At 41.4% G+C, this 27273-nt stretch overlaps 2 protein-coding genes across 3 annotated transcripts; one reads left to right on the top strand and one right to left on the bottom strand.

The window, feature by feature from the left end:
* Positions 1 to 610: 610 nt before the first annotated feature.
* Positions 611 to 17543, bottom strand: ano6 (anoctamin 6). Its single transcript, XM_035147340.2, has 20 exons — positions 17254 to 17543; positions 11590 to 11660; positions 10792 to 10920; positions 8422 to 8487; positions 8061 to 8348; positions 7578 to 7691; positions 7358 to 7473; positions 7120 to 7254; positions 6564 to 6669; positions 6279 to 6339; positions 5894 to 6039; positions 5626 to 5703; positions 5135 to 5363; positions 4884 to 5053; positions 4703 to 4800; positions 4054 to 4184; positions 3304 to 3509; positions 2957 to 3156; positions 2477 to 2582; positions 611 to 1969 (listed from the first exon to the last, which is right to left on the bottom strand). Exons 1-20 carry the CDS (start codon positions 17351 to 17353, stop codon positions 1751 to 1753), a joined length of 2769 nt encoding a protein of 922 aa, XP_035003231.1. The 5' UTR covers positions 17354 to 17543; the 3' UTR covers positions 611 to 1750.
* A 723-nt stretch (positions 17544 to 18266) lies between these two features.
* ints13 (integrator complex subunit 13) lies at positions 18267 to 25363 on the top strand. 2 transcript variants are annotated; one of them, XM_035147859.2, is made up of 18 exons: positions 18267 to 18792; positions 19442 to 19692; positions 19783 to 19857; positions 20036 to 20238; positions 20447 to 20527; positions 20699 to 20789; positions 20932 to 21060; positions 21422 to 21445; positions 22476 to 22560; positions 22760 to 22852; positions 23036 to 23125; positions 23286 to 23464; positions 23547 to 23711; positions 23835 to 23989; positions 24113 to 24343; positions 24455 to 24585; positions 24830 to 24965; positions 25117 to 25363. In XM_035147859.2, the coding sequence occupies exons 2-18, from the start codon at positions 19468 to 19470 to the stop codon at positions 25151 to 25153; spliced, it is 2130 nt and encodes a 709-aa protein (XP_035003750.1). In that variant the 5' UTR covers positions 18267 to 18792; positions 19442 to 19467; the 3' UTR covers positions 25154 to 25363. The 2 variants fall into 2 exon arrangements, with proteins under 2 accessions (XP_035003750.1, XP_035003751.1); XM_035147860.2 differs by lacking the exon at positions 21422 to 21445 and having other exon boundaries at positions 18272 to 18792.
* Positions 25364 to 27273: the final 1910 nt, after the last annotated feature.

The raw sequence follows: 27273 nt of genomic DNA, 5'->3' as shown, positions 1-27273 counted from the left end.
CAAATCAAACATCCAAAGTATTGCGTTTCTTGTTTTTGAGAAAATTCACGAAAACTGAGCGACAGTTTTCACAATGTTGCCAACGACCTCAGAATACTGCCACAAGAATATAGAAAATATATTTCTCTGAGGCTTTCTTTCTAATCTGATTACTTTTCTTAATCTCCTTTATCTTGAGATCAGGAGTTCATGAACTGGAAACAAGATATTTATGCTGTTACCTTGACAAACACCAGGGTCGTGTGAAGATGAAGATATTTTGGGTATTTTAGTACAAACACACATTTTGTGGTCTTCCTGAAAAATATAGGAAAGTCTTTAATTTCAGGTTCATTCAGCACTGATTGTTAAAGTTTAATCCTTTAACATTCACAGGTTGAAAGAAACACTAATGTTGTCTTGTTGTTGTTCTCGGCTCCTGAAGTGAAATAAAACACACAGTATGTTTAAAGCACTAATCACACAGATTCAAGAGATTCTCCCTAAATGAGGTGAGACTTGAATTAAAAGAAAAACTTGACAAGCAGTTAGAAACGTTGTTTTTGCTGCCCTCCAGTGGAGACTGCTGTCACTGTTTGGCTTTAACGTAACAATTCAGAAACACAAGGGAAACTTTTTATAAAACAATTTATTGGCACAGTATAAAACACTAAAACAACAGACATATGCATCGTCAGATACTGTATTGCAGGTATATGATACTGTTTACATACATGGTGTTTATAGTAGCATTGTTCAAATCTAAAGGCCAGAAAGTAGCACAGCAGTGGTAACGGTCTTAAGAAATCAGCAATGACACAGGAGAAGGTTGAATCACTGCAGTGGCGTAATTTCAGAGCGAGGACGGCAAGCGGAGTTATAGACGAATAGACAGTCCAGCAGATTGTCAAGGCTTAGATTGATACAGGCACAAAATCTCGATTTGCTTCTCAGAAAGTTTTGTTCAATAAAGGATCTAAAATGAACTGTTTCCGTAATCTTGTGGTGCAGCGTAGTGGTCACGGCACAAGACTGGGACAAGTGCTAGACAGAACAGTAGAAGTGAGCCTGTGGATAAAGAGTCCGACTTCCCTCACATCATCAAAGCACTTCAAACCACTTGATAATGAGCCCTTAAAATAACAGAGAAAAACTGCACCACTGACTTCAGACCAGGTTTTTATGTGCGAAAAGCATAATCACTTTCCACTGCTTCAATGCACCAACACTGCACCTGAAAACGCTCAGATTGGTGCAAGTGCATTCTCCATGAAACAGCATGGGCACTGGATGGGAAAGTGACAACTGCATTGGACAACAAAAGCCATTAAAGACGCTCGCCGTTGCTTAGCGCCGGGTGTCAGTTTGGGCCCTTGGACTTTTCCCGAAAAATCACTACAGCAATTTTGTTCTAGCTACAGGGACATTAATGTAAAACAAGTGGATTTTCAACATTGTTTTCAAAGGTTTAACGTGTTTTGTGTAAATTAATACTGATATTTTAGGACAGCGTTGCAGTGGGTCGACCGACTTCCACAGCTTTCAAACACATTGTTTAAAACTTTAACACGTTTCAGAAGAAGGTGCCGTGGATGAAACTGGAGTCCGAAATGTGAGACAGTGGTTTAGAGATGAAGAGCAGACAATCCCAGTGGTTTCTCCTTATTGTCCAACAGCCCCTTAAAAAAAACATCCTCTGTCCTACTGGCTGCGGCACATGTTCCGGGACAAAAGTACGTTCCTTATTTAAAGGTCTTGCCGAGCAGTAACGTCAAAAATCCAGTTCGAGCTCCTCCTTATCCCCTTTGGTGACTGTTGGCTTGAGAGCGTCGTCGCTGGGCGGTTTCAAACGCTTGGTCACCAGCTTCAGGTTGGTCTCGTGCAGGATGACCTGCGTCAGGTACTTCTCTCGTTTGATCTGCTCTTTGACAGCGTACGGGATGTCCGGGATCACGTAGGACAGGATGAACTTGGTGAGGTAAACAATGTGCTGCGAGGGAAAAAGAAGACATCTCCATTGAGATTACACTACTACTAATAATGAAACTTTATTTCTATGGCCCTTATCTAAAGAAGGTTACAATGAGCTTTAATTAAATACACGGGAGTTAATCCACACAGAACAAAACAAGACAAAGAAAATAAGAAAAACATAAAAGCAGTTGGAGCTGTAATCTGAATTATATGAATGATTCTTTGATGAAGCACATCAATGCTGCTTTTGATATCACATTTATAAAAAAAAATTGAATTTCAAGGGAATTTCAGTCAAAATTTGGGGGTGAAGTTAAACTAAAATCAAGCATTAAAAGACTTTCTTATAAAATATGTTTTAAGCAATAATTTAAAGCTTTAAAAGTTCAAGAATCTTAACATTTTTCATAAATTTAACTGGCAGCCAATGAAGTTATTGGCTGCCATACATACAGATAAATATGTAAATTTTATTCAAGGACGTTTTTGTGTCAGGACAACATCCTGTCATGTTTAAACTGACCTCTAGAACAATTATAAAAGCCATTTTTGCTGCGATCACATGCCAGTAGTAGATGTTGTACTCGTACTGTCTGTTGTGGCCCGGAGGATAACGGAAATCACGATACCTAAAAAAGAAAAACACACTGATTAATAAAACACAGCACATTTTAATGTCTTTTCAAACATCTGTGTTTGAAAACCTTGTATTTTGTCCATAAATTTCACTCTATTTACATCCATATAAGTGTGTTATGTTATATATGTATTAAGGAAATAATTCGTGATATCAACACTATTAATAATATCTTTGAAATTAAGTGGAATATTGGACAGAATTACAAAATGTAAGACTTTTATAACTAAATCTCGATGTAAAAATTGTTTTAATAGTTCAAGACATAATTTCCTACATTTTTTTAAATAGATGATATTTCGAGTTAAACCTCAGACATGTAGGTCTCTCTTTATAATTTGACGATTGAGTGGTGAGTCTTCGTACCTGCAGGTGGTGATGGTGGAGCTGTTCTCTGCGATGGGTCTGCTTAAGCTGGAGAAATCGCTGGTGTTGAATATGGACAGCGAGCTGTTGATGTAGCCCTCCATGGTGTTGTTAAAGTGATCTCCGTACGGGTACACAGAGAAGGACCAGTAGTAGACCAGGCGAGGAATCATGTCTGACGTGAAGGCGATGATCATGGCCTGTACAGACACCAGGACGCAGAGTACACGTGGTGAAAGGAGTAATCGTAACACTGAGTTAATGCCATTTTTATTTTTTAGATCCTACTTTTTTTCTTTTACAATTGTATCTAATAAACGAATAATTTGGTATAAACGGTGACTCACATTCGTTGCGACAGCCAAGATGGCGATACCCTGAAGAATTGGCTGCCAGGCTCCTATATCCTGGGCCTTCTCCGGCATGATGCGGCGAAACTGCGTGGTGATTTTCCAGGCGTCGACCCGGATCTCAAACAGGTTGTTGACCAGAGCCAGGACCGGAGCCAGAGGGAAGGACGCCACGAACAAGGTCACGAAGCCAAACTGGATGACTGTGAGAGAAAAAGATATACGTGAAATAACTGTTGATTACCCAGGATTTGTATATTGATCAATTACTTTCAATTAATCAATAGTGTATATAAATTCCCTCGTATGTTCCTTCGAACTAATTTACTACATAGGGTGTAATTCATTTATATGTGCATGAGGAAATACATGTTGCAGAAACAACAGTATCATATAATAACAAGCTGTGTGTGTTTACATGCACACTTGAATCCTGGTTATGATTTGTGCAACAACTAATCCCAGTTTCAGGATCCTAGATAAGATACTGGTTTTGTGAATCCTGGATCAACTACACCCAGATCACTGTGGCATTAAAACACCTTCTCCAGGTTTCTCAACCATCTCATAGTGGCAGACATGCTGAGAAATTAAGACACACACATACTGGTATGATCATGTAAACAGAGATATAAATAACTAGATACTTATGCTCGAGTAGTTTTCAATGCGACAGTTAAGTGGAGGTGAAGTTTGAGCTTGAGAACGTTAATGGTTCAAATGAAGGAAGTGAGGAAGTCCTCTCACCCATTTCAAGATATTCATGGAAGAGTCCGAGCTTTGGCATGGCCTGGAGCTGGTAGTCCTGCTCCCAGCGAGGAACCACCTTCTCTGAGGCCACACGGGTGCAGTACCGGGAAATCAAATTCTTCACCCACCTGTTGGTTGGACGAGATCATACAACAGTGACTCAGACAGAAGAAGGAGCGGCGATGTACGATTAGCCCTGTTAACCAGTGACCTTAATGTTACACAAATAAAGTCATAATATTACAAGAATAAAATCTAAATATTATGAGAAAAAAACGTTTTTACGACTTAATTCTCATAATATTCCGAATATCTTTCTTGAAATAAAATTGCAATCTTAGGCTACGTGTCATCGTCCGGTGACCACAGATTCTCCATGCTCCTTATTTCTTAATTATTTTTTTCTTATTCTCAAAATATTATGACTTTTCATTAAATTACAACTTTCACCTCATAGTATTAAGATTTAATTCTCAAAATCGGAGAATTCATTTTCTTCACTACAGGTTTAATAATCTGCCATAGCAATCAGAAAATTAACTTATGCTTATCGTCATAGCAACGTGCTTCATCTGTAAGTTGTCGCTGTGTTTTGTATTTTTTGTCGCCTGCTATATATACAAGTAGAAAGACTGTGGCGACGTACGGCATCAGGACTTCCTGGATGTTGTTCCAGATGGCTTTCCCGCTCATGATGATGGAGAGCTGAGTCGTCAGCTCAATCAAACAACCGCCCGGGTCACACTGCAGGGACGAGGCTCAGGTTAAGACTCAAGAATATAAATCGAGTTGGTTAAACGTGTAACACCCAGATAGACAAACAGTACCTCCTCGTTCCTGTACTCTCCCAGAAGATAAACAGGCTTTCCGGGATAGCTGACGTGTTTCCCTTTGGCGAAGGCGATGTAGAAACACGAGGAGTAGTAGTTGACAAACTGAAAGAGGAACATCTTCAGGGTTAAGCTGTTCTCGTAATCCGTCTTGGTCCGAGGGAGTTCTGTTGTCGTGTGGGAGATGCAGAGTTTAGGATTAAACCACAGACGGGTAAAAACAGAGCAGAGGCACATGTCAGACTGACCGAAGTTAGTGATCCAGATGGCGACGCGCTCATAGAGAATATTGAGGATCATGATGACGACAAAGCTGATGAGCGAGGCTGTGACGGACGTGGCCATCTGAGGCGTCACGTACTCCTTCAGCGGCTCCAGCTCCTTCATGTCCTGGTTTCTGAATTTGCTGGAGAAGGTGAAGAAGACGGCCAGGCGGTACACGATGATGGCCGCAATGGACGCCAGGATCAACAGAATCTGAAGGACAAGGAAGCAATAATCTTAACATAAATCATCTAAAGGCACTTTACATAATAAGGTAGAGACATTATATTGACCATATATACTAGAATATATATGGAGAGTTATGTTTCAAATAACAAATAAGTAACATTTATATTCACGCTGATTTAAAATGGACCTTTTATTTTAAAGAAATGACAATTTTCCCTATGATTACAACCAAATTCTATATTTAATCAATGAAACTTCATGGAAAATTGTTATTAATTCACATTACCCAGAATAGAACTGTCCCGATTCCTATCGACACCCGAACACATCGTCCACAGGCCGTATAGGGAACTTTTTCTTTCACCTAAATCACAAACAAACAAATTATGAAATACTGAGTTTTAACAAGAACACAACACAACTTTAAGTCATTATTGTAAAATAGTTTCTGAAAAAAGCAGTTTGAATCCATATTTTTCTTTGTTTAGTTCTCTAAACACAAAACAATATCTGACTATGAGATTATTGTGTGTGTGTGTGTGAGAGTGTTTTACCCCTGTGACAGGATTTTTCCTCTCATAGATACACTTGGCCTCGTACTCGGGGCGAGCCGGCTGCTCCTGCTCCAGAAACTCCACAGTGTCCCACTGGTATTCCAGCTCCGCCTGGTAACGCTTCCAAAACTCCAGGAATAACGTCACTGCGCCCGGAACAGCAGGGAAACAATGACACACATAATGAAACAATATTCAGAGTATTTTCTCGATCTTCACTTGTGCAGTAAATTGTGCGTAAAAAAAGATTATTTTGCCTTTAAGATAATGATTAGTTCAAATGAACAGTCATAGACACAGTTTGGGTTTAAACCAGGAATCTGATCTGCGGGATTGCTTTTAAAAGATTAAAATAAATATCTTGTAATTCTTAAATAAAACTCACCCCAGATCGACATGAAAACTGCAAACACCAGGGTCCCAAAGTTATCAAATATAGACAGTTTCTGAAAAGATAGAAAAAAAACTGTTCCATCAGGATGACGTGCAAATCAGCTCTGAACCAGACTGTTGCTGGGTCACTGGAGATGAACAGCAGCCACACACATTTGAATATGTAAAGAACCCAGTAACTGTATCGTGCAAGAACAGGTGAGGAGTTTCAATTTAGAATTTTTTGTTTTATAAACTTTTCTCCACATGAACTCCAATGAAATAAACTCCCACTCACTTTTGAAGCTTCACACGTGGAGTTTAACCTCCAGTAGTTGCAGAACCTGTCGCACTGTGGACACATCACTATGTTTCCTCCAATCGCAGGGTCGCACACCTCTTTACTGCAGAGCAACAGAAAGACGGTGAGGTCGTCAACACGAAGCATTTGTACAGAAATAACATGATTGTGCAGCACATATAGAAACAGTTTGAATATGGAGGAGTTGTACTTTAATAACAAAATGAATTATCCTTCCATCAACAATACTGAAACACTACTGGTCTGTTTTCAACAACATCATCATTGGCACAGTTGGTTACAGTTTGCTTAGTTGTCATGGAGACAGCTCACATGACTTTAGGGCAGAACTTTAGTCACTTGACGTTGGTCACATGATGACAAAGGAGCCATCTCTATGACAACCGAGCGAACTCCATCCAACGATTTGACAAAGTGCTGAAAGAACGTTGACACTTTCTACTGACTGTAATAATAATGTATGATGAGTTTAAATATATGATGAGTAAATGTAAATTATCTTTAAAATGTTGATGAAAAAGAAGAAACAAACCTCCAGGTGCTGGATTCTTGAGTCTTGTATCCAAAGACGAAACAGCCCAGTCCCACGACAGCAGCCAGAGCGAGCATGATCGTGTAGAAACCCAACCAGGCAAAGTAAATACCAATCTTCTCTCCGTAATACTTCCTGTGGGGAAATAAAAATAGTTTTTAAAATGACACCTACTGGAATTCAAACACTCTCATGAAAGTATTTCTCTGTGAGGAGAACATGAAAACCCTGCGTTCACCTGATCAGGTCGAGTGGCTGCATCTTGTAGAAGCTTTTGGGATTAGCCCACTCTTTATAGAGCAGATATCTCTCGTTGGGGCAGCCCTGCTCTGTGGACTTGACGTTGAACCTGGACTGTAACAACCCACAAGGAGAAATAACTCAAAGGAACTGTGCATTTAAAATATATAAACGATTTGAATTTCGCTAAGGAAGAAGAAGAAAGTGGTGCCACTTGCGTCATGGAGGGGATACGCAGCTTTGTACACGCCACCATCCAACAGTTTGCTGATGCCGAACTTCTTTATATTTCCTCGTATTTCATAGGGAGCTCGACTCAGGATGTAATACGCCTGAAAAAAGAAATACAATTTACATATGTGTGGTCAAGTTGAAAAAAATGTATTTGTATATCTTTTAATATCTTCTATTATATAACCAGTAATAACTGCATAGATACAAATACTGGATGGACACACCAGAGAACCAAAGACCAATGTCATTCCCAAATATAAAAAACTAATGAAAAGGATCAGAGGGTTGATGAATACACTGCACATGCTGTTTATACCACAATCAGTAAATATGATCAAGAATGATTGGTTCATCTAATCGAGCTGTAGATCAAGATTGTGTCTCTCGTCCGATTGGTTGCAGAAGTTATTACTTCATTAAGATGCAGCCTGAGTTGACTACAACAGCAGCAACACGTGACAACTTGCCATCCTGCTCCTCATGGACGGAGTGAAGAAGACGTCTTGGTCCTTTATGTAGAAATACTCCAGGCGGTCTTTCTCGAACGGGGCCGTGAAGAACTCCGTCTCCTGGCTGATCAGCTCCTCGTTGGGGTAGAAGTGCTTGGTGATGAAGGAGAAGAAGCGCCACGGCGAGGGGTGGGAGGACAGGTCGTTGGGCTGGATGGGCAGCTTGATGTGCAGGACCTCGGCGTAGGTGCACAGCACGTCCCACGGCATGTGGACCTTGATGAACGTCAGTTTCTCATCTATGACCTGCAGGACAAAGAGTTTAGTCCAAGGGAGGGAAAAAAGGGAAGGTGAAACGAGAGCTTGAACAACAACTCACAGAACGTGTGGCCTCCAGCGCCACCCCCATCTTCATCAAGCTGGCCTCAAAGTACTCCCGTCGCCTCTGCAGAGAAAAACACAGAGAAAGGTTTCAATGAGCTGTTTGTTTTAATGCTTCTCCACTTTGTCCATTATGGCTCAATCTGCAGTTTAATGCGTGACATCCCTGTCTGTGCAGATCCATTCAAAGCTTTTTTTTTAGGGGGTGACCTTTATTGAGTTACTCCTCTTTAACAAATACTCCTTTCATCTATATCAGATGTTTGATACTTTGCCTGTTTAATGTCAACATACTGCAGAACATTTCTCTGCACATGTTATATGTATCTGATCTCAATACATGTACATACAACATGGAGATAAAGTGGCTGATCAGCCTTGGCGGAGTTATGCGTTTTAAGAATTCCCCTCTAGTTTCTATCGAGGTATTTCATGTCCCTATTTACACATTAGCACCTTCGGCAGTTTCAAACATTACAATTACAAGTGAATGTTAGAGTTAAGAACTCTTATTTGGACATTTTCCGTTTCCATTTGCACACAGCATAGTCAGTATTTACACTGTACATAAGCCTCATGACTGAAAATACAGCCAACATGTCTGAGCAGGATCTAGCTGGTGGTTTATTATGACTGAACCCAGGATCCTCTTTTACACTGTTACGCAGCCTTAAAGCAGGCTACACAGCACTGAATGCATGTCTTATATTTATATTTATTTGATATGTTCATATGAAAATATTCAGGAAAAAATGGCTCCATACAATTCATGAAAACCTTTTTGATAAGTTGAGATCATTCTTAGTACATTTTCTCATAGCATTATTCATTCTGAGGTTATTAATAATCTTCCTTCCAGGAAACTTTGATGAAGTGAAACTCAAATACAAATTTGCTGTTTGTCTCAGTCAAAACCTGTTTTCATGACGAGCAGGAAACACCGATAGGCACGAGGAAATTTAGACAAACACAACAGAATATAAATCAATCAGTAAATTCAGCATGATTTTAGGCAAACAACTCCATGATAACTGAACCACACCCGCGCTGCAGTCAGGAGCGATTTCAGGGCAGAGTCGGACGGAGTGGAGGGTGTGCCAGGCGGAGACGTCCTCGCTCCTCATCCCCCTCTGGATTTAGTTTGGATCATGATGATTGTGAACGAGGGATCGCCTCAGTCTCAGAGAATCTGAGGCGAAGAGGCTCTGACTCTCTCCCGCTCGTTCTTTTACAGTTTGTACATCATCTCTCTTCACCCACTTCCTCTTTCTTTTCCCTACTTTTATATTAACGAATCGAGGAATTACGATTTTCAGCCCCCACACGACTCCGTCTGCATTTCAGTTGCAACACTGCAGGTAACTGAGGTCTGGGGATCAACAGTATTTCCAAAGCGTTGTATTGCACATCACCGTGCACCTATTGTGAAAGACGCAGGTAGCAACAAACAACACACCTGTGGATGTCAGCTCATGTCTCATTGTTCTTTGTCTGTGCACGTTAATCCCTGTATGGATTTCTGACACTTATATTTGTCCATTGTTAAAAAATAAAATGCCTGGAATGTTAAATAGATAGATTTAGATAGATAAATAGATTTGTTAATATAAGATTTGAGCTCTAACCAGTAGCTTTACTTTTCACATCCTAGCTGATATGTGTGTTGAGTACAGGACAAATGCACTAGATAACAAACAAGGTTCAATTTCCTGGATAACAAAAGGTCTTTGAGCGTCGCGCTGACTCGTCGGTAATTCATTTTAAAGTCACAGACTCACTGTCATCCTGGTGCAAATAAAAACACCCTGAACAAATAGTCAAGAGTCAATACAGTTTGTATGCGTAATAAAGCAGATACAGGAAATCATGTTTAACCATTTAAGTCATAATTAATTTTTAACAGTGAGAGAATTACACGGAACTATTGAAAAAAAGTATTATTTCCATTATTAAATTCTTAAAAATATATAAAACTATTTGCTGCTAAATCTGTATCTAAAAACTCAACATTTAAGATTCAATAATTAATAGTAATTATTGTTTTATTGTGGTTTTTCAGTGTCCCAGGGATTTGAAGCTTTGACTACATTATCTCACATCCGTGGTTTGAGTCCGACTGTGAACGTTTATTCCCACCGCCACTCTCTCCCCACAAGTCCCATCATATCTCTACTGTACATCAGCTAGCAAATAAAAAAAATACTGAAATGAAGAGTGAGCAAGTTATTTTGGATGAAATTTGTATTTAATTCTAAATAAAGTTTAAAAAAAAAAGATGAATTCTGATAGATTTTGGTAGGAGCACGACTTGTAACATTTAAAAACACCTGCAGGTTTAACATGACATACAGCAGCGAGCCAGACCCACCTTGCGTCTCTGGAACGTGTGCCTCTTCTCGAACTCCTTCTTGTCCTCGTCCTCGTACACCAGGATGAAATCGATGCGCCGCACGCCATCGTTGAAGAACAAGGAGTCGGGTTTGTCGTTGAACTCCGTCTGGGGACAGAAAACGGTCTCGTCAGACAAATCTGCAGCCTGGAACTCGTACACCTCCTCCTCCATGATGTCGTACATGTTGAGCGGAGGGAGGAGTGAGGGGCCAGTGTGCAGGAAAGACCGTGCACGGGGATTTAAATACCGACCTTGACCAGCCCATTCCACCTGTGATGTGATGTGGGCCATGCAGGAGAAATGGGAAGTCAACAAACAGAGCAACGCCCTTTGTCTCTCTCTTTGTCTCTCTCTTTCTCTCTCTCTGTCTCTCTCTTTGTCTCTCTCTTTCTCTCTCTCTATCTCTCTTTCTCTCTCTCTGTCTCTCTCTTTGTCTCTCTCTTTCTCTCTCTCTGTCTCTCTTTCTCTCTCTCTGTCTCTCTCTTTGTCTCTCTCTCTTTTTCTCTCTCTGTCTCTCTTTCTCTCTCTGTCTCTCTCTCTCTGTCTCTCTCTCCTCTGAGCATTAATAAAAGTCCTTACAGGCACATACATGACTTTATTTGCATATTATACTGCGCTTTGTTTTCTGCAGTCATTTGACAGCTGCGCCTCATGGAGCAGTAACCTCACTATAACTGACATTTACAGTATAAAAATAAAGGTTCATGATATTTGTAAGACACAAGCGACCCCTGGTTTCTATGACAACTTCAATTACAGCAATCAATAACTCACCAGTTGTGTTTTGGTGACTCTGGATCCTTCTTTAATCGAATGATAGGTTGGTAAAAACTCCTCAGGATAAACTGAAAAAGAGAAACAGATGAGACACAGAAGTGAGAAAACAGACATGATGACAATAAAATGAACCCAAAACCAGAGCCTGATAATTAATAACAACAGGTTAATATTGTCCACTTGATCTCACAGATAAATGAATAAATATCTTCATGTAAAATGACACACACATTGGAGTATAAATGATAAAACACACCAGTTGTATTTCTAATTCTATACGAGCTGCTGAAACAAATGACCCGAGCTATCGTTTTCTGAAAAGCACATCATAATTATGTGTCTCTTCTCGGAATCATCTGTGTGGAACACACCTTATAAGGTTACATCATCAGACACTGAGTTTAAGTGCCACTTAACTGCAGTTCAGCTGAAGCTGTGCATCTCTCTGACCTGAAACTGACCACTACTATTTTAGCGCTTTAGTGGGATTTAGTGGCATCTAATGGAAGAAGTTGCAGATTCCAACCAACTACAGTGGCCTTCAGATAACAACACATGTTAAAAGACTTTCTCTGAAGTGAAGCCAGTGTTTGTAGAAATCATAGACCCAATATAAAGATGGAAGATTTGTCTCCACTTCCTCCTGTTGCACAAAAATTAAGCTAAAATATCTCGGATACGGGTGCCACCATCTTGCACTTGCACAGTAGTGATAGTGGTGTGGAGCTGTCCTACAGAAGTCACGCGGATACACACTCTCGACCAATCATCCGTCATTTAACCTGTGGTTTGCCTTTAATGGGGCTCAAGTCCCATCCACTAATATGGGGGCGGTGGGGTTTATGACCTATACTGCAGTCAGCCACCAGGGGGATCAAGAGGATTTGGCTTCACTTCTGGGGAGCTGTCATGTCGTCCATGTTTTCCTACAGTCTATGACGAATAAGAACTTCATTATGATTAATATTTTACATTCCTGCTGACCCCTGTGAATCCTACACTTTGGACCTTTAGTGTTCCCCCTGCTCACTGAGGCAGAGCAGCCTGTTACTCATTTTCAAAACAGCCTGAAGGACTGAACCAGTGACTCTGCTGTTACAGGCCTGTTTCCCTCCACATCTTGTTGTTCTGGCTGCTTTTTAATTGCTTGCAGACAGTGGCCCGCTCACCACAATGCTACACTCCTCCCTGGGAACAAAACAAAGAGACAGCTCCCCACCTCCTGCAGTCCGAATCCTGACCACTGCAGTGTTGAGGATTCACTCCACCGACCACATCCACACTAAAACAACCGTCCTCGCAGCATTACACTGTGGGAGCAGCAAGACAGATGCTACATCATCCAATATGGAAAGTGCTGTAATATTTCCATTTGAAGTGGAACACGATGAGGAAACTAACCAAAGACAGATGCTGTTTTCAAAACTGCAGCCATAGTAACACCAACGGGAAACTGAACTTATTTGGCTTCCCCTTCACAAGGTGTCCTACCCAGCTCAACTGTTGTCCCTCTGTCAGGAGCGTCAGGAGTGTTTGTGAATAAAAGAGAGAGCCCACCTGAGAAGCTCTCATTTAGCCAACTTTGGCAGTGTTCACACAAAATGAACGTCTGTGTAGTTTGATCAGTGTTGCTTTGGTTTGGGTTCAAGACGATGGAAGTTACTTGTGTTGTTGAGTGACATATTAGTTTGTCCGCTTTGCGCTGGCACCTCCCTTTAGGATTGTTCAAACAGAAAGTACAAAGGATTTTGAGCAACAGGCCGGATTTATTCTCAAGTGTTTGCAATACTAAGGAATAAAAAGTGTTTAAGTTGTTGATTGGATGGTAAAGTTCCTAGACTTTCTTTTTTCGAATTTCAAAACTTTGATCTGTAATGTGAATAAAAACTGCAGCTCCTGAGTCATTGAAGCCATCCCAACACTATTTCCAAACCTCTGGCTGTGACCTAAATCAAGACAGTAGGTTTGATGCTTTTGAAAAAAAGACACGTCCTGGCACTGATAAAAATCTGCTCTCTTGCCACACAACCCACTCACCCTCACTTCCTCTGAAGAGAAACATCCTTCGCAACAACACACGCAAAACACAACACAAACACAAAGAACTTGATTCTGTACATTTGTCTTTTTCGCAGCGTTACGGTGCATCAAACACGTCCTATTTGAACTCGGGCTCACATTCAAACATGTCAAGTTTAAGGCCACTCGCAGCCAAGTGTCCTTCATGCCGTCTGACAGGAAATTCTTTACTGAAACTAACATGGGGGCATTTTATGACAGTTGGTAAAACTCCATTGTGGTGTCTTCCTCTGGCTCAGAAAAAAACACTGAGGTCTCTGAATTAGTCATAACAGACGCTGCCTGGAATTGTATGATTTGCATTTTTGCAAACAGTATCACAGGTCAGACATTTCCACTGAACAAAGCTTCCAGCAGAGGTTGTGGTGAAGCAGTTAATATGAGTAAAGGGGGACATTGGGTGTGGCTTGGCCCTGGTTGTACCAACAGTGTGTGTCTGGTGTGTGATAGAAAAAGTGCCCTGTATGAATGTGTGTGTGAATGCATTTGGCTTGTAGTGTTTGAGTGGTCAATAGAAAAGTGAGATATAATATGAGATATACAACTGTCAGATCTGTGTAAAGACAGAGATTAGGTTCACTGTCCTGTTTATTTTTCTTGGAAGGATTCTCTATGTCGAGGAATGTCCTGCTTTGCGAAAAAAGAGTTCCATCTGGAATTTTCATAGAGCATATCATTAAATATAAGTATTGTTCGAGCCACTTTTCTTTATTATTGTTGCCCGCAAAGTGTAAACATCTATAATTCATCGGGCCCCATTAGGCAGAGTGCATTTTAGCAGTGCCCTCTGTGGTCCAGTGTGAAAAGCGGCGGGGATTTCCACCTGATCAGGACCTTTTCCGTTTCCCTCACAACTATTAACGTGAACCCAAAGGAGCATTAGTCGGTGAGTGAAAAAGACACGAGTTGCAACATCAGAAAGGAAGTCGCTCCGAGGAGACAGACACGAAGGAGCGAACACACCGTGACGTGTTTGCTTCAAAATACACAGGCAACTACTGACACTGGGACACGCTGTAATGTAAGAGGCGGCCTCCGACACTGACTCTCTTCACATGCTTCACATGCTTCAACACACAGAGTGAAGATGTTGCTTCAGCTGTGAGGAATGCAAGAACAAAAGAACGCAGGAGGAATGCGACGAGTTCAACGGCAACGCCACATCTATAAAAACAAAGAGGAATTTAACATGTGTTGTGGAGTTTGATTAACCGACGATTAAGAACTGATATCAATTCTGTGGAAACTGTGGCGTAAGCTCGTGCCATGTGAAAAATGTGAGCACCACACCCCCGCAGTTGTTAAGCACAGCCGCTCTGTAACACGGGTATCGAGCACGGAGGCCAGTGCTCAGACTCCAGCACTCACAGCTCAGTTTATTTAATCACCTACTTCTGATTTATTTAACCTTTAAAAGGATAAACAACACAGAGGAACAAGTGTTTTCCTGGTGGTGGAAAGGGTGTTTGTTGTTGTGAAAGAAAACGATGACGTTAGTAAAAGAAGCAACGACACAGAATGTACCAGAAAGCAAAAGATAGAGCAGAGGCAGAAAAGTGGGTTATGTCAGTGTTATTGTCAAATGATGAATTACCACATGGACAAAGTGGACATGTGCCCGGGGCCCTGGAGCCAATTACACAGTGTTGTGTTCGGTTCAATGTTTAATTAACGTGCACTGTATCTGATTCTTTATGAGCTGAGAGCTGAGGATTTAACATGAACTGAGGAGCAAGCTTTGGTAATGTGATGTCACTCGTGGCCCTCGAATCAGAACTCGTACTGGAGTTGAACTTTGACGACTTTTCTTCAAATGTAATAAGAAAGCCGGAGCTCTAGGATATTTTTCACTGCAGGTTTGTGTGGTCACATGTTCTTCTCATCGACGTAAGACATTTCTGTGCTTGGCCTTTTTGAAAGACCCAATTTAATAATCAAAACAACTGATATAATTCCAAATCTATATGTGCTATGTTGTTGTAGGTTAAACTTGCATGTGTGGGTAGGAGTCTGCTGCAGGTTTGTGGTTTATTATAGATTATTATATCCAGTATATGAGCATTTTTCTTATGTTACACATGCAATTTAATTTAACCGCAACATACTACATATAATTATCATACAGTAGGATATGTATTTAATGCAAATGTTTAATCCTCACAGGAATATAAACTGCACGTTTCAAACTGTAATGAAACTCAGTAGAGCTCATGTCTCCACCAAGGACCAACAGTCTCCTTCAATTCAATCAAGCTGCACTAAATTACACACACTTGTAAATATCCGTTCCCTAAATATGTCGGTTCTTTTCTTATCAAGATCCATGAATTACTCTCTAGGAAACTGTGAAAATGTGGAAAGGAGTTGAACAAAACACCTGGATCTGGATCCAAATCTGATGTGATTGTCCCAAACCCACACCACACCCTTCCACCAAGATTTGTGGTAAACAAAAAGCACACAAACCCACCAATAGACAAACAAACAGGGGTGAAAACACAACCTTCTTAGCAGAGGTAATAAATCCACTGGAGTGAAAACACTACTAACTCCCTCTGAAATGTAGGAATAGAAAATTAAATACTCAACCCCTTAAGATACCATAGGGCTGGAAGGACAAAAATTACATCAAGATAAAAATGTTCATATCAGTTAATATTGATAATTATCAACTTAAACGTCACATTATTGTTTCTTTTAAATAAACAGATTTGACAGCGATGCAAATTCTACTCTTGTAATAATAAGTAATGTGAATTTTGGTTGAGTGTTTTAATTTTCTACTTCATGACATTTCATGAAGTTTATTTGAAATGCACAGTATCTATCACTTTGAGGATAATATTTTTCATATAATACATATGGTCATCTTGTAGAGTGTGTTGCAGTTAGATTACACAATCCATCATTAGTTATAATAGGATTCTGCATTAAAAAGCAGCTTTAGATACTCATCTACTGTCTGTGGACTATAAACTAAGTACACATGCACAACCTTTAGAGATACCACGAGGAGGACGACTTCAAATCTTCACAGATTTGATGGGTGTCACATTTAAAGCCCGTAGAGACCATAATCATCCACATTTACTAAAGTTATATTAAGTAGCATGAACTTTAATTTTGTTTATTTTGTTTTCTCTAGGAAAGTATTGCACTACTTACTTTGAAATATACAGTATCTATCATTTTGAGGATACGGATTTTTGAGTCAGTTGCAGTTAGACTACATTACACTACACAATAACAACAATACAATAAGTAGTTAGAATCTGGTTCTGCATTGAAAAGCAGCTTAAACTGCTCATATACTGTTATACTACTACACCACTGTATACCTGTACTATATATGCATGTATACTACTTAAAAGCAAGTCTAGTTGTCCATGTACACATGTGTAACTCCAGAAGATACACACACACACACACAAACACCCACACACACACAAACACAAACACCCACACACACACACACCCACACACACACCCACACAAACACACACACACACACACACACACACACACACACCCACAAACACACACACACACACACACACGCACACACTTTTGCGCTTCTCTCACCGATGTCCTCCTCTATCATGCCAAACTCCGGGTCTCCGTCCGGCTCCTCCGTGTCAGACAGCGAGTCCATCTCCAGAATCTCGTTTTCACCCATCGTCATGGTTCCAGTCACATCACAGGGAATCGAACATGTAGAAGAATGTCCCCAGCAGATCTGTGTGTGTGTGTGTGTGTGTTAATCCAGTGGGTTTGACGCGCAGCCCCGTCCCTCGCTCATTGTCACTTTATTTCTCAATGTCGATTCATAAAGTTTCTTCAGGTTTTGACTTGAGACAAAAAAACAGGGTGGGGCTGACCCGGAGGAGGAGGAGGGAGAGGAGGAGGAGAGAGGGGAGGAGGAAGAAGAGAAGGAGGAGGAGGAAGAAGAGAAGTGGGAGGAGGAAGAGGAGAAAAGAGGAGGAAGAGGAGGAAGAGGAGAAGAAGAGGAGGAGGAGGAAGAGCAGGAGGAAGAAGAGAAGGAGGAGGAAGAGGAGGAGGAGGAGGAGGAAGAGGAGGAAGAGGAGAAGAAGAGAAGTAGGAGGATGAAGAGGAGTATGAGGCGAAGAAGAGGAGGAGGAGGAAGAGGAGAAGGAAGAGAAGGAGGAGAAGAGGAGGAAGAAGAAGAGAAGGTAGGAGGAGGAAGAGGAGGAGGAGGAGGAAGAAGAGGAGAAGAAGAGGAGAAGAAGAAGAGGAGGAGAAGAGTGTGTTGATGTTGTTTTTTGATAAAAAATTAAATATCTGGAACATCTGCACTCACTGAGCACTTTATTAGGAACACCTACACAGCTGTTTATCCAGTTAAACTACATATTCAACTTATAACTGAATTCATGTTTACATTAAACTATGTCGAGATGCGACTTGGCATGTGTCTACAGGCACTTATTTATTAATATTCCTTTGGTATTGATCTACATGGTCCATAGGTTTGATTAGTCCCTCAAGTCCTCCTCCAGTGATGGAGGAGGACACAGAGGAGTTTGGACCTTCAGCTGTAAACACAGGATCAAACTCAGGCTTAGTTTGAGTTGATTTAGTAAGAAGAGTAAAACAATCCGGAGTCAAATCTGCCGAGCACGAAGCTTGATGCGGGGTAGGAACCTTCAAACAGCGCGACCCGGCGACTGGGGAAGGAAAACGGCGACGGACCACCATCGCTCATATTTCCGTTAACAACAAACCTGCTACGATCACCAGTGTATTGTTACTTACTTATTCCGGGTATGTCAACATAATCAGTTAGTTGTTACCTATAAGTGGATTGAATAACAAACATTCAGCTCAGCGTCACCCCGACGACACGATGGGTGAATGTTCGTGTCGCCGGCGATGAACGTGAATCAGCAGACAAATGATTCCGCCCAGTGTTAGCTAACAGGCTAAAGCTGTGCGCGGACATGCTACCGTAGCATCTGGAGAAACCGGCGGAAAACATGCGCCTCGTCTGTTTACCAGACTTTTAGTTTATTCATTAAAACCGAAGACAAAAGGGGGAAAACTCAGGTTTGAGTGAATTCAGGTCGTTTCCTGCTCGAGAGGCGTTCAAGGTTTTTCCCTCAGGTGAGTTGACATCTTCTGATCGACGGGGGATATTCAGAAATGTTCATATATTCAATGTAGACTAAGACAGCCAGTGTATAACATACTATTTAATTCACACTGACCATGGTCTAGTTATTGGTTATATCAGCTGTGTACATGTATTTATTTATTATTAAAACTCATGTAACTGTGCAATTCAATAACTAATGTGCATCCCTGTTACACTGTGTATATATACCATGCTCAGATTGTATGAACATATTATGTTTACACTCTACATAGTATTACTATTCTGTTTATATTGACCTACTTACTTTTATATTGCATGTTTACTCATTTATTACTTTTACTGATGTCTATTTTATTCTACTATATGTGTGAATATACATATATAATTTGTTATAATAATGTTTTATAGATGTGCAGCAAATTCAGTTATACAATGACAGTATAAGCATTATATTCTATTCAATATTTCTGATTGTCCTCTTTGCTGCTGCAACAAAGCAAATGTCCTTGTTGACTTTGGGCTAATAAAGGATTATCTAATGTGACATTTCATTATTTATAGTCATTGTACCAGTAAGTTAAGTTACCTTTTTAAATACTGCAAGAACATTCTTAAAAAGCTCAACTTTGCTCTGTATTTTCTTCACTGTGCTTACAGGTCGGCTCATACTGCAGATTGTCAAGATGAAGATGTTCTCAGTGGCCCACAAGACGGTCTTCGTGGTGGACCACTGTCCCTACATGTCCGAGTCCAGTCGTCAGCAGGTGGAGTGTGACGTGCTGACAAAGAGTCGGGCCCAGGGGGTGATTCCTTTGGCCCCCGTGTCCAAGTCCCTGTGGACGTGTGCTGTGGAGTGCTCCATGGAGTACTGTCGCATTCTCTATGATGTTTATCCAACGGACAAACTGGTGAGTCACTTTTCAAAGTTTGTTTTTTTATCTTAAATGTCATCCATACCAAAGCCGTTAACAGTTTGTGCCACCTCTTTATTTCCACAGATCAATTACATTGTGAGTGATTCAGAGTTTCACATATTGAACACCTGGAGGCAGGAGAATCAGAGCACTCATGAGGTAAACATCCGTCTGTTAAAACTCAATAAACCAGCATACTGTAGTTGTACTTGCTGTGTCTTCCGCAGCTGTAGATTTTAGAGAAGTGCAACATTCTTAAAAAAACATCTTCAGAATTCTTTTTCTTTTCTTCAGAATTTGCACGATTACGTAATTTCTCTCTCTCTCTCTCTTGCAGCTCATGTCAGCTTTGGCAGCTGTTGGGCCACCTAACCCACGCGAGGACCCGGAGTGTTGCAGCATCCTGCATGGGCTGGTTTCTGCGGTGGAGTCGTTGTGCAAGATCACGGAGTTGCAGCACGAGAGGCGCACTTCTCTCATGGACACGGCTGAGAGAGTGGCCAACAGGGGCCGGATTATCTGCCTAACCAACGCTAAAAGGTAAACACTGTGGTTAACATGCCCGAAATCAACAGAAACAACTAGGGGATGTTGTATTGTGACTTTTTTGTATTTGTGTGTATATTCAGCCTTATCTCCAGGACATGATTTATCACATTACTTGATTTTTATCAAGCAAGCCCATATAATACACTATATTCTTGAGGACTGTGCCAATATATTGCTCCCTTTGTATTTCATCATACAGCGATACTCACGTGCGCATGCTGGAAGACTGCATCCAGGAGACGATCTTAGAACAAAACAAGCTGGCGGCAGGTTCAGACAGGTCAGTATCAGATAACGTTCAAAGAAACGTCTCCCTGGTTTCTTCAAATTACTCTGCTTTGAATGAAATAGAAAGAAATTAAATTGAAATGTGATATTGATAAAACTCTGATACTAAAGTCAGAGTCACAGATTTGTTTTCCTATTTCTAATTCACAGTTGTGTGTTTCAGGCTCATGGCCATTCAGAAGTGTGATCTGGTTTTAGTTCACATCCACCCACAGGGTGAAGACACGCTGGTGTCTGACCGAATTAAGAAAGAGGTGGGTGCTAACGAGAGGCTCCGATTTTTTAAGAGCCACCATCAGAATAACCCAGATAATAAAATTCACATATTGGGGATTTTGAACATCCCACCAAACCCAATGGATCCAAGTCACAGCTGTTATTTGTCTTCTGTCCCAGATCTCTCCCCTGCTCACTAGTGAGGTTCACAGTGTCCGTGCTGGGCGGCACCTCGCCACCAAACTCAACATTCTGGTCCAGCAGCACTATGACTTGGCCTCGACCACCATAACAAACATCCCCATGAAGGTAAGGGCCGCCCTGCCCTGTCGTCTGGCTTTGCACATACCTCATCCTAAAAATAAACTCACACACATTTCAACATATATTTTTTTTCTTTCTCTAGTATAACCTTGTCATGTCCAGAATGCATTTCACCATTCCCACTCTTTACTTGACGATTGCTTTGCTTTTTCTTATTTTGCCTCTTCTCTCACCGCCCTCACACGTTTTCTTTGTGCTTGCTTAACCTCCTATGTTTTTTAAGCCTTTCATCACCTCTAATGACTCATGAAACTTTACGGTCTTATCTTTTAGTTTTATCTCATCTGCACGTTGATATGACTGTGAACCTGCTGCTGGTTTCATGCTGTATTTTCTGTTTTGCTAGCCCACATTAAATGTTTGCGAACAGGTTAGTACTCTTACCACACACACATGCAAGTGAGGAAGGGGCAGAGTTGACACCATGTAGTGTACAGTATGTATTTTTGAGCTCTACTGTGGCAAACGGGTTCAGTTTATTGTGATGTCTGCAGTTGAGCTGGTGAGGCTCCAGTGAAGGACAGGCAACTCTGGTCTCATGTGGACAATTGGGGTTTCAAATGGGGTTTGCTGGAAAAATACAAAGTCTTCTCACATTGTTTTATTATTAAATTATGTAATAACTCAATTATTTTTAAAAGAATTCAAATGTTTCTGAGAAATGCATTATTTTTGGTTGTGTTGAGGTAATGATTTAAAAAAAAGCAGAATATTATTATTAACGTTGCCTTCAAGTCGAGACATCTGAGACCAGCATTGCCTCTTCTGAGTTAAAATACTGTTAGTGTCTGTCAGGTGTTTTCACCTTTTTAAAACTTATCCCAACTTTACCCAGGTCGTTGTTCCCCTCATCAGTTCCCACTCACTCTCCCCTTAGTGTCTTTGTGTGCTCCATTGTGCTGTCTTGATTAATAGTTTTTGAACCCTGACCATTATCTAAATGTTAAAACATGATTCCACCTGATGTAGTCTTATAACTACAAGTTATTTCCAAAGCGTAGCAAAATTCAAATTAAAAGCCAAATTTGTTGTTTGTTTTTTTAGATTAGTAGTTTCCAGGCCGTGTTTGGGCCAAATGTATACATCTGTGTTTTGGTAAATTGTCAAACAAGTCTAGGCTCAATAGAAGCTATGTATTGTGGGACTTTAAGTGTGTTTACATTAAAAACGAGTCTCTTAGGTAGATAAGAGAAAGCCTGCTTGAGTTATCCAGCAAGTGAACATTTTCCTTTTAATTTGCCCATCATCATTTACCCCTTGGAACATGAAATCAGCAGTGTGTGTGTTTGTGCATTTGTGTGTGTGTTTGTGCATTTGTGTGTGTGTGTGTGTGTCTGTGTGTGTGGGAGTTTGCACATCCACGCTGACCTGTATTTGTCGTTGTCTCTGTGGATGGACAGGAAGAGCAGCACGCCAACACGTCAGCCAATTACGACGTCGAGCTCCTGCATCACAAAGACGCTCACCTGGAGTTTTTTAAAAGTGGTGGGTATTGTTGAAATAGGAAATATGAGTAAAGCAGGTATCGACATTTTCATAGGCAAAGAACGTTGCTCTATAAATTGAGAAACAAGTCTGCGGCTTCTGTACAACATCCTGTGTTTCTATTTGTGCAATATGTTTGAAAGTCACTCGTTTATAAATCAGGATTTAACAGTTCACATTTTGTCTTTTCACCGTGCAGGAGACTTGCACATGGCTGGAAGCAGCACTCGAGAAAATGGACTCAAAGAGACGGTTACTCTGAAATGGTGCACTCCAAGAACCAACAGCATAGGTGGGCACGGCCAGCTTAATTTCCCTTTGTTAGTAATTATTGAACTGTATGAAAATGTTTAATAGGTTTGTTGTCCAGGATTTCAGACAGGTAGAGTGTATTGCTCAGGAAAGGCAGTTATCTTTTGACCCAACTGTAATGAAAGATGCCTGATTTAGTTGTTTGAACTTTTTTCCACCTCAGAACTACATTACTGCACTGGAGCGTATCGCATCTCCCCCACAGACGTGAACAGTCGACCGTCGTCATGTTTGACTAATTTTCTCCTGAACGGTAAAATGGATAAACGCTTTAATCTGTATTTGTTCAAATCAAGTCAATGATTAAGATTTACCAATTGTTTTATCATCTTCCCTGTAACCACCAACATTTCCTCTATCTCAAATGATCTTCTCACTAATTGTTTGGCGACAACTTCTCTTACCAACCGCAGGTCGGTCGGTGCTTCTGGAGCAGCCCAGGAAGTCGGGGTCAAAGGTCATCAGCCACATGCTCAGCAGCCACGGCGGCGAGATCTTTCTGCACGTGCTCAACAGCAACCGCTCCACCCTGGAGGACCCGCCCTCCATCAGCGAGGGCTGTGGAGGCCGAGTGACAGACTACAGGATCACAGTGAGTTCAGCTCAAAGCACACCGTCAAAATACAACAAGTACCAAAATGGTTCCGATTGTTACTTTATTTTGTCTCACTCAGGACTTTGGAGAATTCATGAGGGAGAACCGACTGACTCCAGTGTCAGAGGCTTCCCACAATCCTGCGGGCAAGCTGCCAGCCGAGAGGGCTAAGGCGCAGCTGGAGCGTTACACTCGATACTGGCCAATGATCATCTCCCAGACCACCATCTTTAACATGCAGGCCGTAAGTAGCATGTGAAAATATTTTGTGGCTTGTCATAAATATAATCTGCCTGGTTTTCTTCTGAGAATTTTCCATTCTGGTCCACCAGCTCAGTCTTTGTGTCTTTCTGCATTTCTCCACTAGGTGGTGCCTCTTGCCAACCTGATAGTGAAGGAGACTCTGACTGAGGAGGATGTTCTGACCTGTCAGAAGACGGTTTACAACCTGGTCGACATGGAGAGGAAGAACGACCCACTTCCTATTTCCACTGTGGGATCCAGAGGCAAAGGCCCCAAGAGGTATTTATTTAAATTAAATAAAACCCTCCATGATTTGGTTACAAGCAGAAATGAGCCACAACGTCCCAGTTTATGAAAATAAACCATCAGCAGGGTCGACTGATTTTCTATTATCCTTTCCAGAGATGAACAGTACCGTATAATGTGGAACGAGCTGGAAACTTTGGTGAAGACTCACGCCGGAGCCACCGACAGACACCAGCGGGTTCTGGACTGCATCATCGCCTGCCGCAGCAAACCGCCCGAGGAGGAGGAGAGGAAGAAGAGGGGGAGGAAGAGGGAGGACAGGGAAGACAGGACGGAGAAAAATGGCAGCAAGGAACCGGAGGACAAAACCTGGCAGGAGTCAGAGAGGTAATAAACTCGATTACATATACATGGAAATATTAATCAAAGATGACAAGAAGAAGAACAGTTGTTGAAGTTTTTTCGTGGCTTTCTAATATTTTGTTTTGTACTTTTAAGGCTAAAGGGTTTGTTAGAAAAAGAGGAGCCGGAGTCCGAGGTGATCAAGGATTCCCCCGACTCGCCAGAGCCGCTCAACAAGAAACCACGACTGATGACAGAAGAGGTTCAGCCTCCGGAGCGAGCAAAAGGTATCAAAGCTCATCAGACTCTCACGCTTCAGCACAGTCAACAACCTTAAAGTATCCTGTACATTAGATCAGTTGAGATCTTATTAGACACAGTGAAAAATCAATAACAACATATTAGCTAATATATATCTAATAGCTTCTGAAATTACAGGTTTTACTGACGATAGTAACATGTTGTAATCACCCATCGCGATGCCACTGAGTCCTAACTTCAAGTTTATGATCTGTTCTTGTGTCGCTGCAGGTCCGGTCTCGCTCCTCACCATGTGGACCAATCGCATCACCACAGCCAATTCCAGGAAGCACCAAGAGTTTGTCGGACGAGTGAGCTCCGTCAACAACAAGTTTGAGCTGTACCAGCAACTGAAAGATGAGAACGGGTGTGTTACTGGGAGATGTCAATCATTCGTCACTTTGTGTGTAACATTCAGTGTCTGAATGTGTAACAAGTACAATATGTCCAATATTTTTACAACTTAAAACATGATTTTACAATACATGTCTCAGTCTTGACATTTTCCTTCTTTACAGGATGGATGTTCATGAAAACGGCAAAGCCACCAGATGATGTCACCGTGGTAACCCCACGCTTCGAACCGTACCCGGGATGAGATTGTGGATCAGTGTTTTTCAGACTTTAAACCCCTCCAAAAACAAGGACATCGAAATAAAACAGACGGTGGACTCTAACAAGGAATTTATAATTTTTTTACCCATGGTTTTGTAGATATGATGTTCACATATTGTGTAACAATAAAAGCTGTCAGTAGAAAACTTTGCTGTTGGTGTTTGCATGAATTTTATTGAATGTGGACGTGATTCACTGGAACCAGGGTAAAAACTTTCAAAGGTTACAGAGAAATACATTTTTGATGAAGTATTTAGAGGTAAAACAGTTCGGTTGCTGTTCTGTTTAAAAAATATGATGGCTCCAAGTCAAAATACAATCAGGTTTTAAATTGGAAAACTCCCAGATTTGAGTCACAACTGTAAATCATGTTTACTTCTGAAGAACTGAAATTGGAGCAGAGGAGGCCGCCTCGGTTTCCTGGCCTCGGGTCTCTGCTTTGAACCGAGGGCAAGCGGTTCGCACACGGGTTGGAGGTGGGGCTGAGGGGGGTAATTGATGTCTGAACCTGAATTCACAGTGGGCTTTACAGCAGGATTAAATGCGGGCGGGGACGTTAAAGGAAAACAGTCTTGTCTGTAGCTCACAGGTCCAACTTTAATGACAGGGAACAGAAGTCAGGGTTGACTGGTCCGTCTGCAGACCCCATTTCCAACCACATGTTGTATTTTTTCCCCCCACAAATAAAGTTTTTCAATATAAAACACATTCTAAGCATATCTATTAATAATAATAAACTTCATCTATAAAGCACTTTTCAAAACACAGCTACGAGGTGCTTTGCAACTTAAACAGGAAGCATTGAAGGCAAATAAAATAAATTTGAATTAGAACTTACTTGGGACAATAGATGAAGAACTCAATGGCTGGACTGACCTTTGTCTTCCATCAGTGGAAAGAGCTACAGCCAGTGATGGTGTGTGTTATTACAGAGAAGCTGCTGCCTGAGGGGAGGCTGGTCGGGTGCAATGAGGAGTTGTGCACTGACGTCTGGGTTGAGAAGAAATGTGAATCAATCTTTAAAGTCGTCTGTTCCTTCTCACCGGGTGAACGACTAGTCACAAAGTCAAAAACATCCTCCTGAGTTCCCCAGGTGGATTTTTCAAATTGTTGGGGTGCACCCACTGACAAGCACATGAGGCTTTACCACAGATTGGACACATAACGGGAATGAAGGCTCCAGACTCGGTGTCAGATGAGTGGGAGGTGTAGTGAATGGCTCCGGAGCAGAAGGGGGAGCAGTTGGATCAAAATGGCCCTCGGACAGTGGCCCCGTCGCTCTGGGACATGGAGGGTAGAACTGGAAATGTCCATCTGGGTCCTGATGTAATTGTTGCGAGGACTGTTAGTAGTTAAAGTAGTTAAATGTAAGCATTAAGAATATTGTGTGATGTAATATCAATATGCTCAGATTCCTCAAACTGTGTATAGACTGTGTATGGACAAGAGTTTGGGTCATTGATTGGATGAATAGCAAACTTTTGGATTTGACACACAGTTCTTCAACCAACTGGTCTTCTGATACACCTAATGGGACTGAGATTATTTGGGAGATTGGGAGACAGAGTAATTTGAACATTACTTAATGTTTGTAGGATTTGATCAAAATGTCCTCCTGTGCCTGATTTTGATTGAAAGTCCATCACATCTTCGCTTTTGAGATTCTCCTGCAAAGAGGAGACATCCTAATATCTGCAACATGTGATCAAAGATGGCGACGCTTTGACAAACTCTAAAAACTGGATTCGTGGCATCAGGCGTCTCCAGTTGTCCACTGAAAAGCTCAGAGGGTGAAGCCGGCAGTAAACCTCGCTGCTGGGGGCTCGAACACGGACGTCCCGAGAGAAGACTCCACTTCAGTTGGTCCAGATGCTGTCAGCTGACCCGTACATGTGGTCGATGACTCCCCCCCCCCCGAGTTGTTACACTCTGCTGAGACATGGCGTCCTGACTCATGCCAGATGAAACAGGGGACAGATGTTGAATTGTCTCACCCTGCTGAGTTATTGATAATTGCTGGGCCGTTAAATACGAGGGCCGGTGACACATCTGGAAACAGC

Source organism: Hippoglossus stenolepis, chromosome 22 (genome assembly GCF_022539355.2).
Source record: "Hippoglossus stenolepis isolate QCI-W04-F060 chromosome 22, HSTE1.2, whole genome shotgun sequence".
Taxonomy (NCBI): domain Eukaryota; kingdom Metazoa; phylum Chordata; class Actinopteri; order Pleuronectiformes; family Pleuronectidae; genus Hippoglossus; species Hippoglossus stenolepis.
Note: the sequence above shows the minus strand (reverse complement) of the source record. Positions and strands in the feature narration are given on the sequence as shown.

Bases quoted from the DNA above. Each gene is read 5' to 3' on its own strand.
- ano6 (XM_035147340.2), bottom strand. From the start codon at position 17,353: ATGACGATGGGTGAAAACGAGATTCTGGAGATGGACTCGCTGTCTGAC. The intron at 3,157-3,303 runs GTGAGTCACCGT...GTGTCTGTACAG, and splicing joins TCTTGGCTGTCGCAACGAAT to GCCATGATCATCGCCTTCAC. The intron at 1,970-2,476 runs GTCAGTTTAAAC...TTTCCCTCGCAG, and splicing joins CTTTTATAATTGTTCTAGAG to CACATTGTTTACCTCACCAA.
- ints13 (XM_035147859.2), top strand. From the start codon at position 19,468: ATGAAGATGTTCTCAGTGGCCCACAAGACGGTCTTCGTGGTGGACCAC. The intron at 20,239-20,446 runs GTAAACACTGTG...TTCATCATACAG, and splicing joins TGCCTAACCAACGCTAAAAG to CGATACTCACGTGCGCATGC. The intron at 22,853-23,035 runs GTGGGCACGGCC...TTTCCACCTCAG, and splicing joins TCCAAGAACCAACAGCATAG to AACTACATTACTGCACTGGA.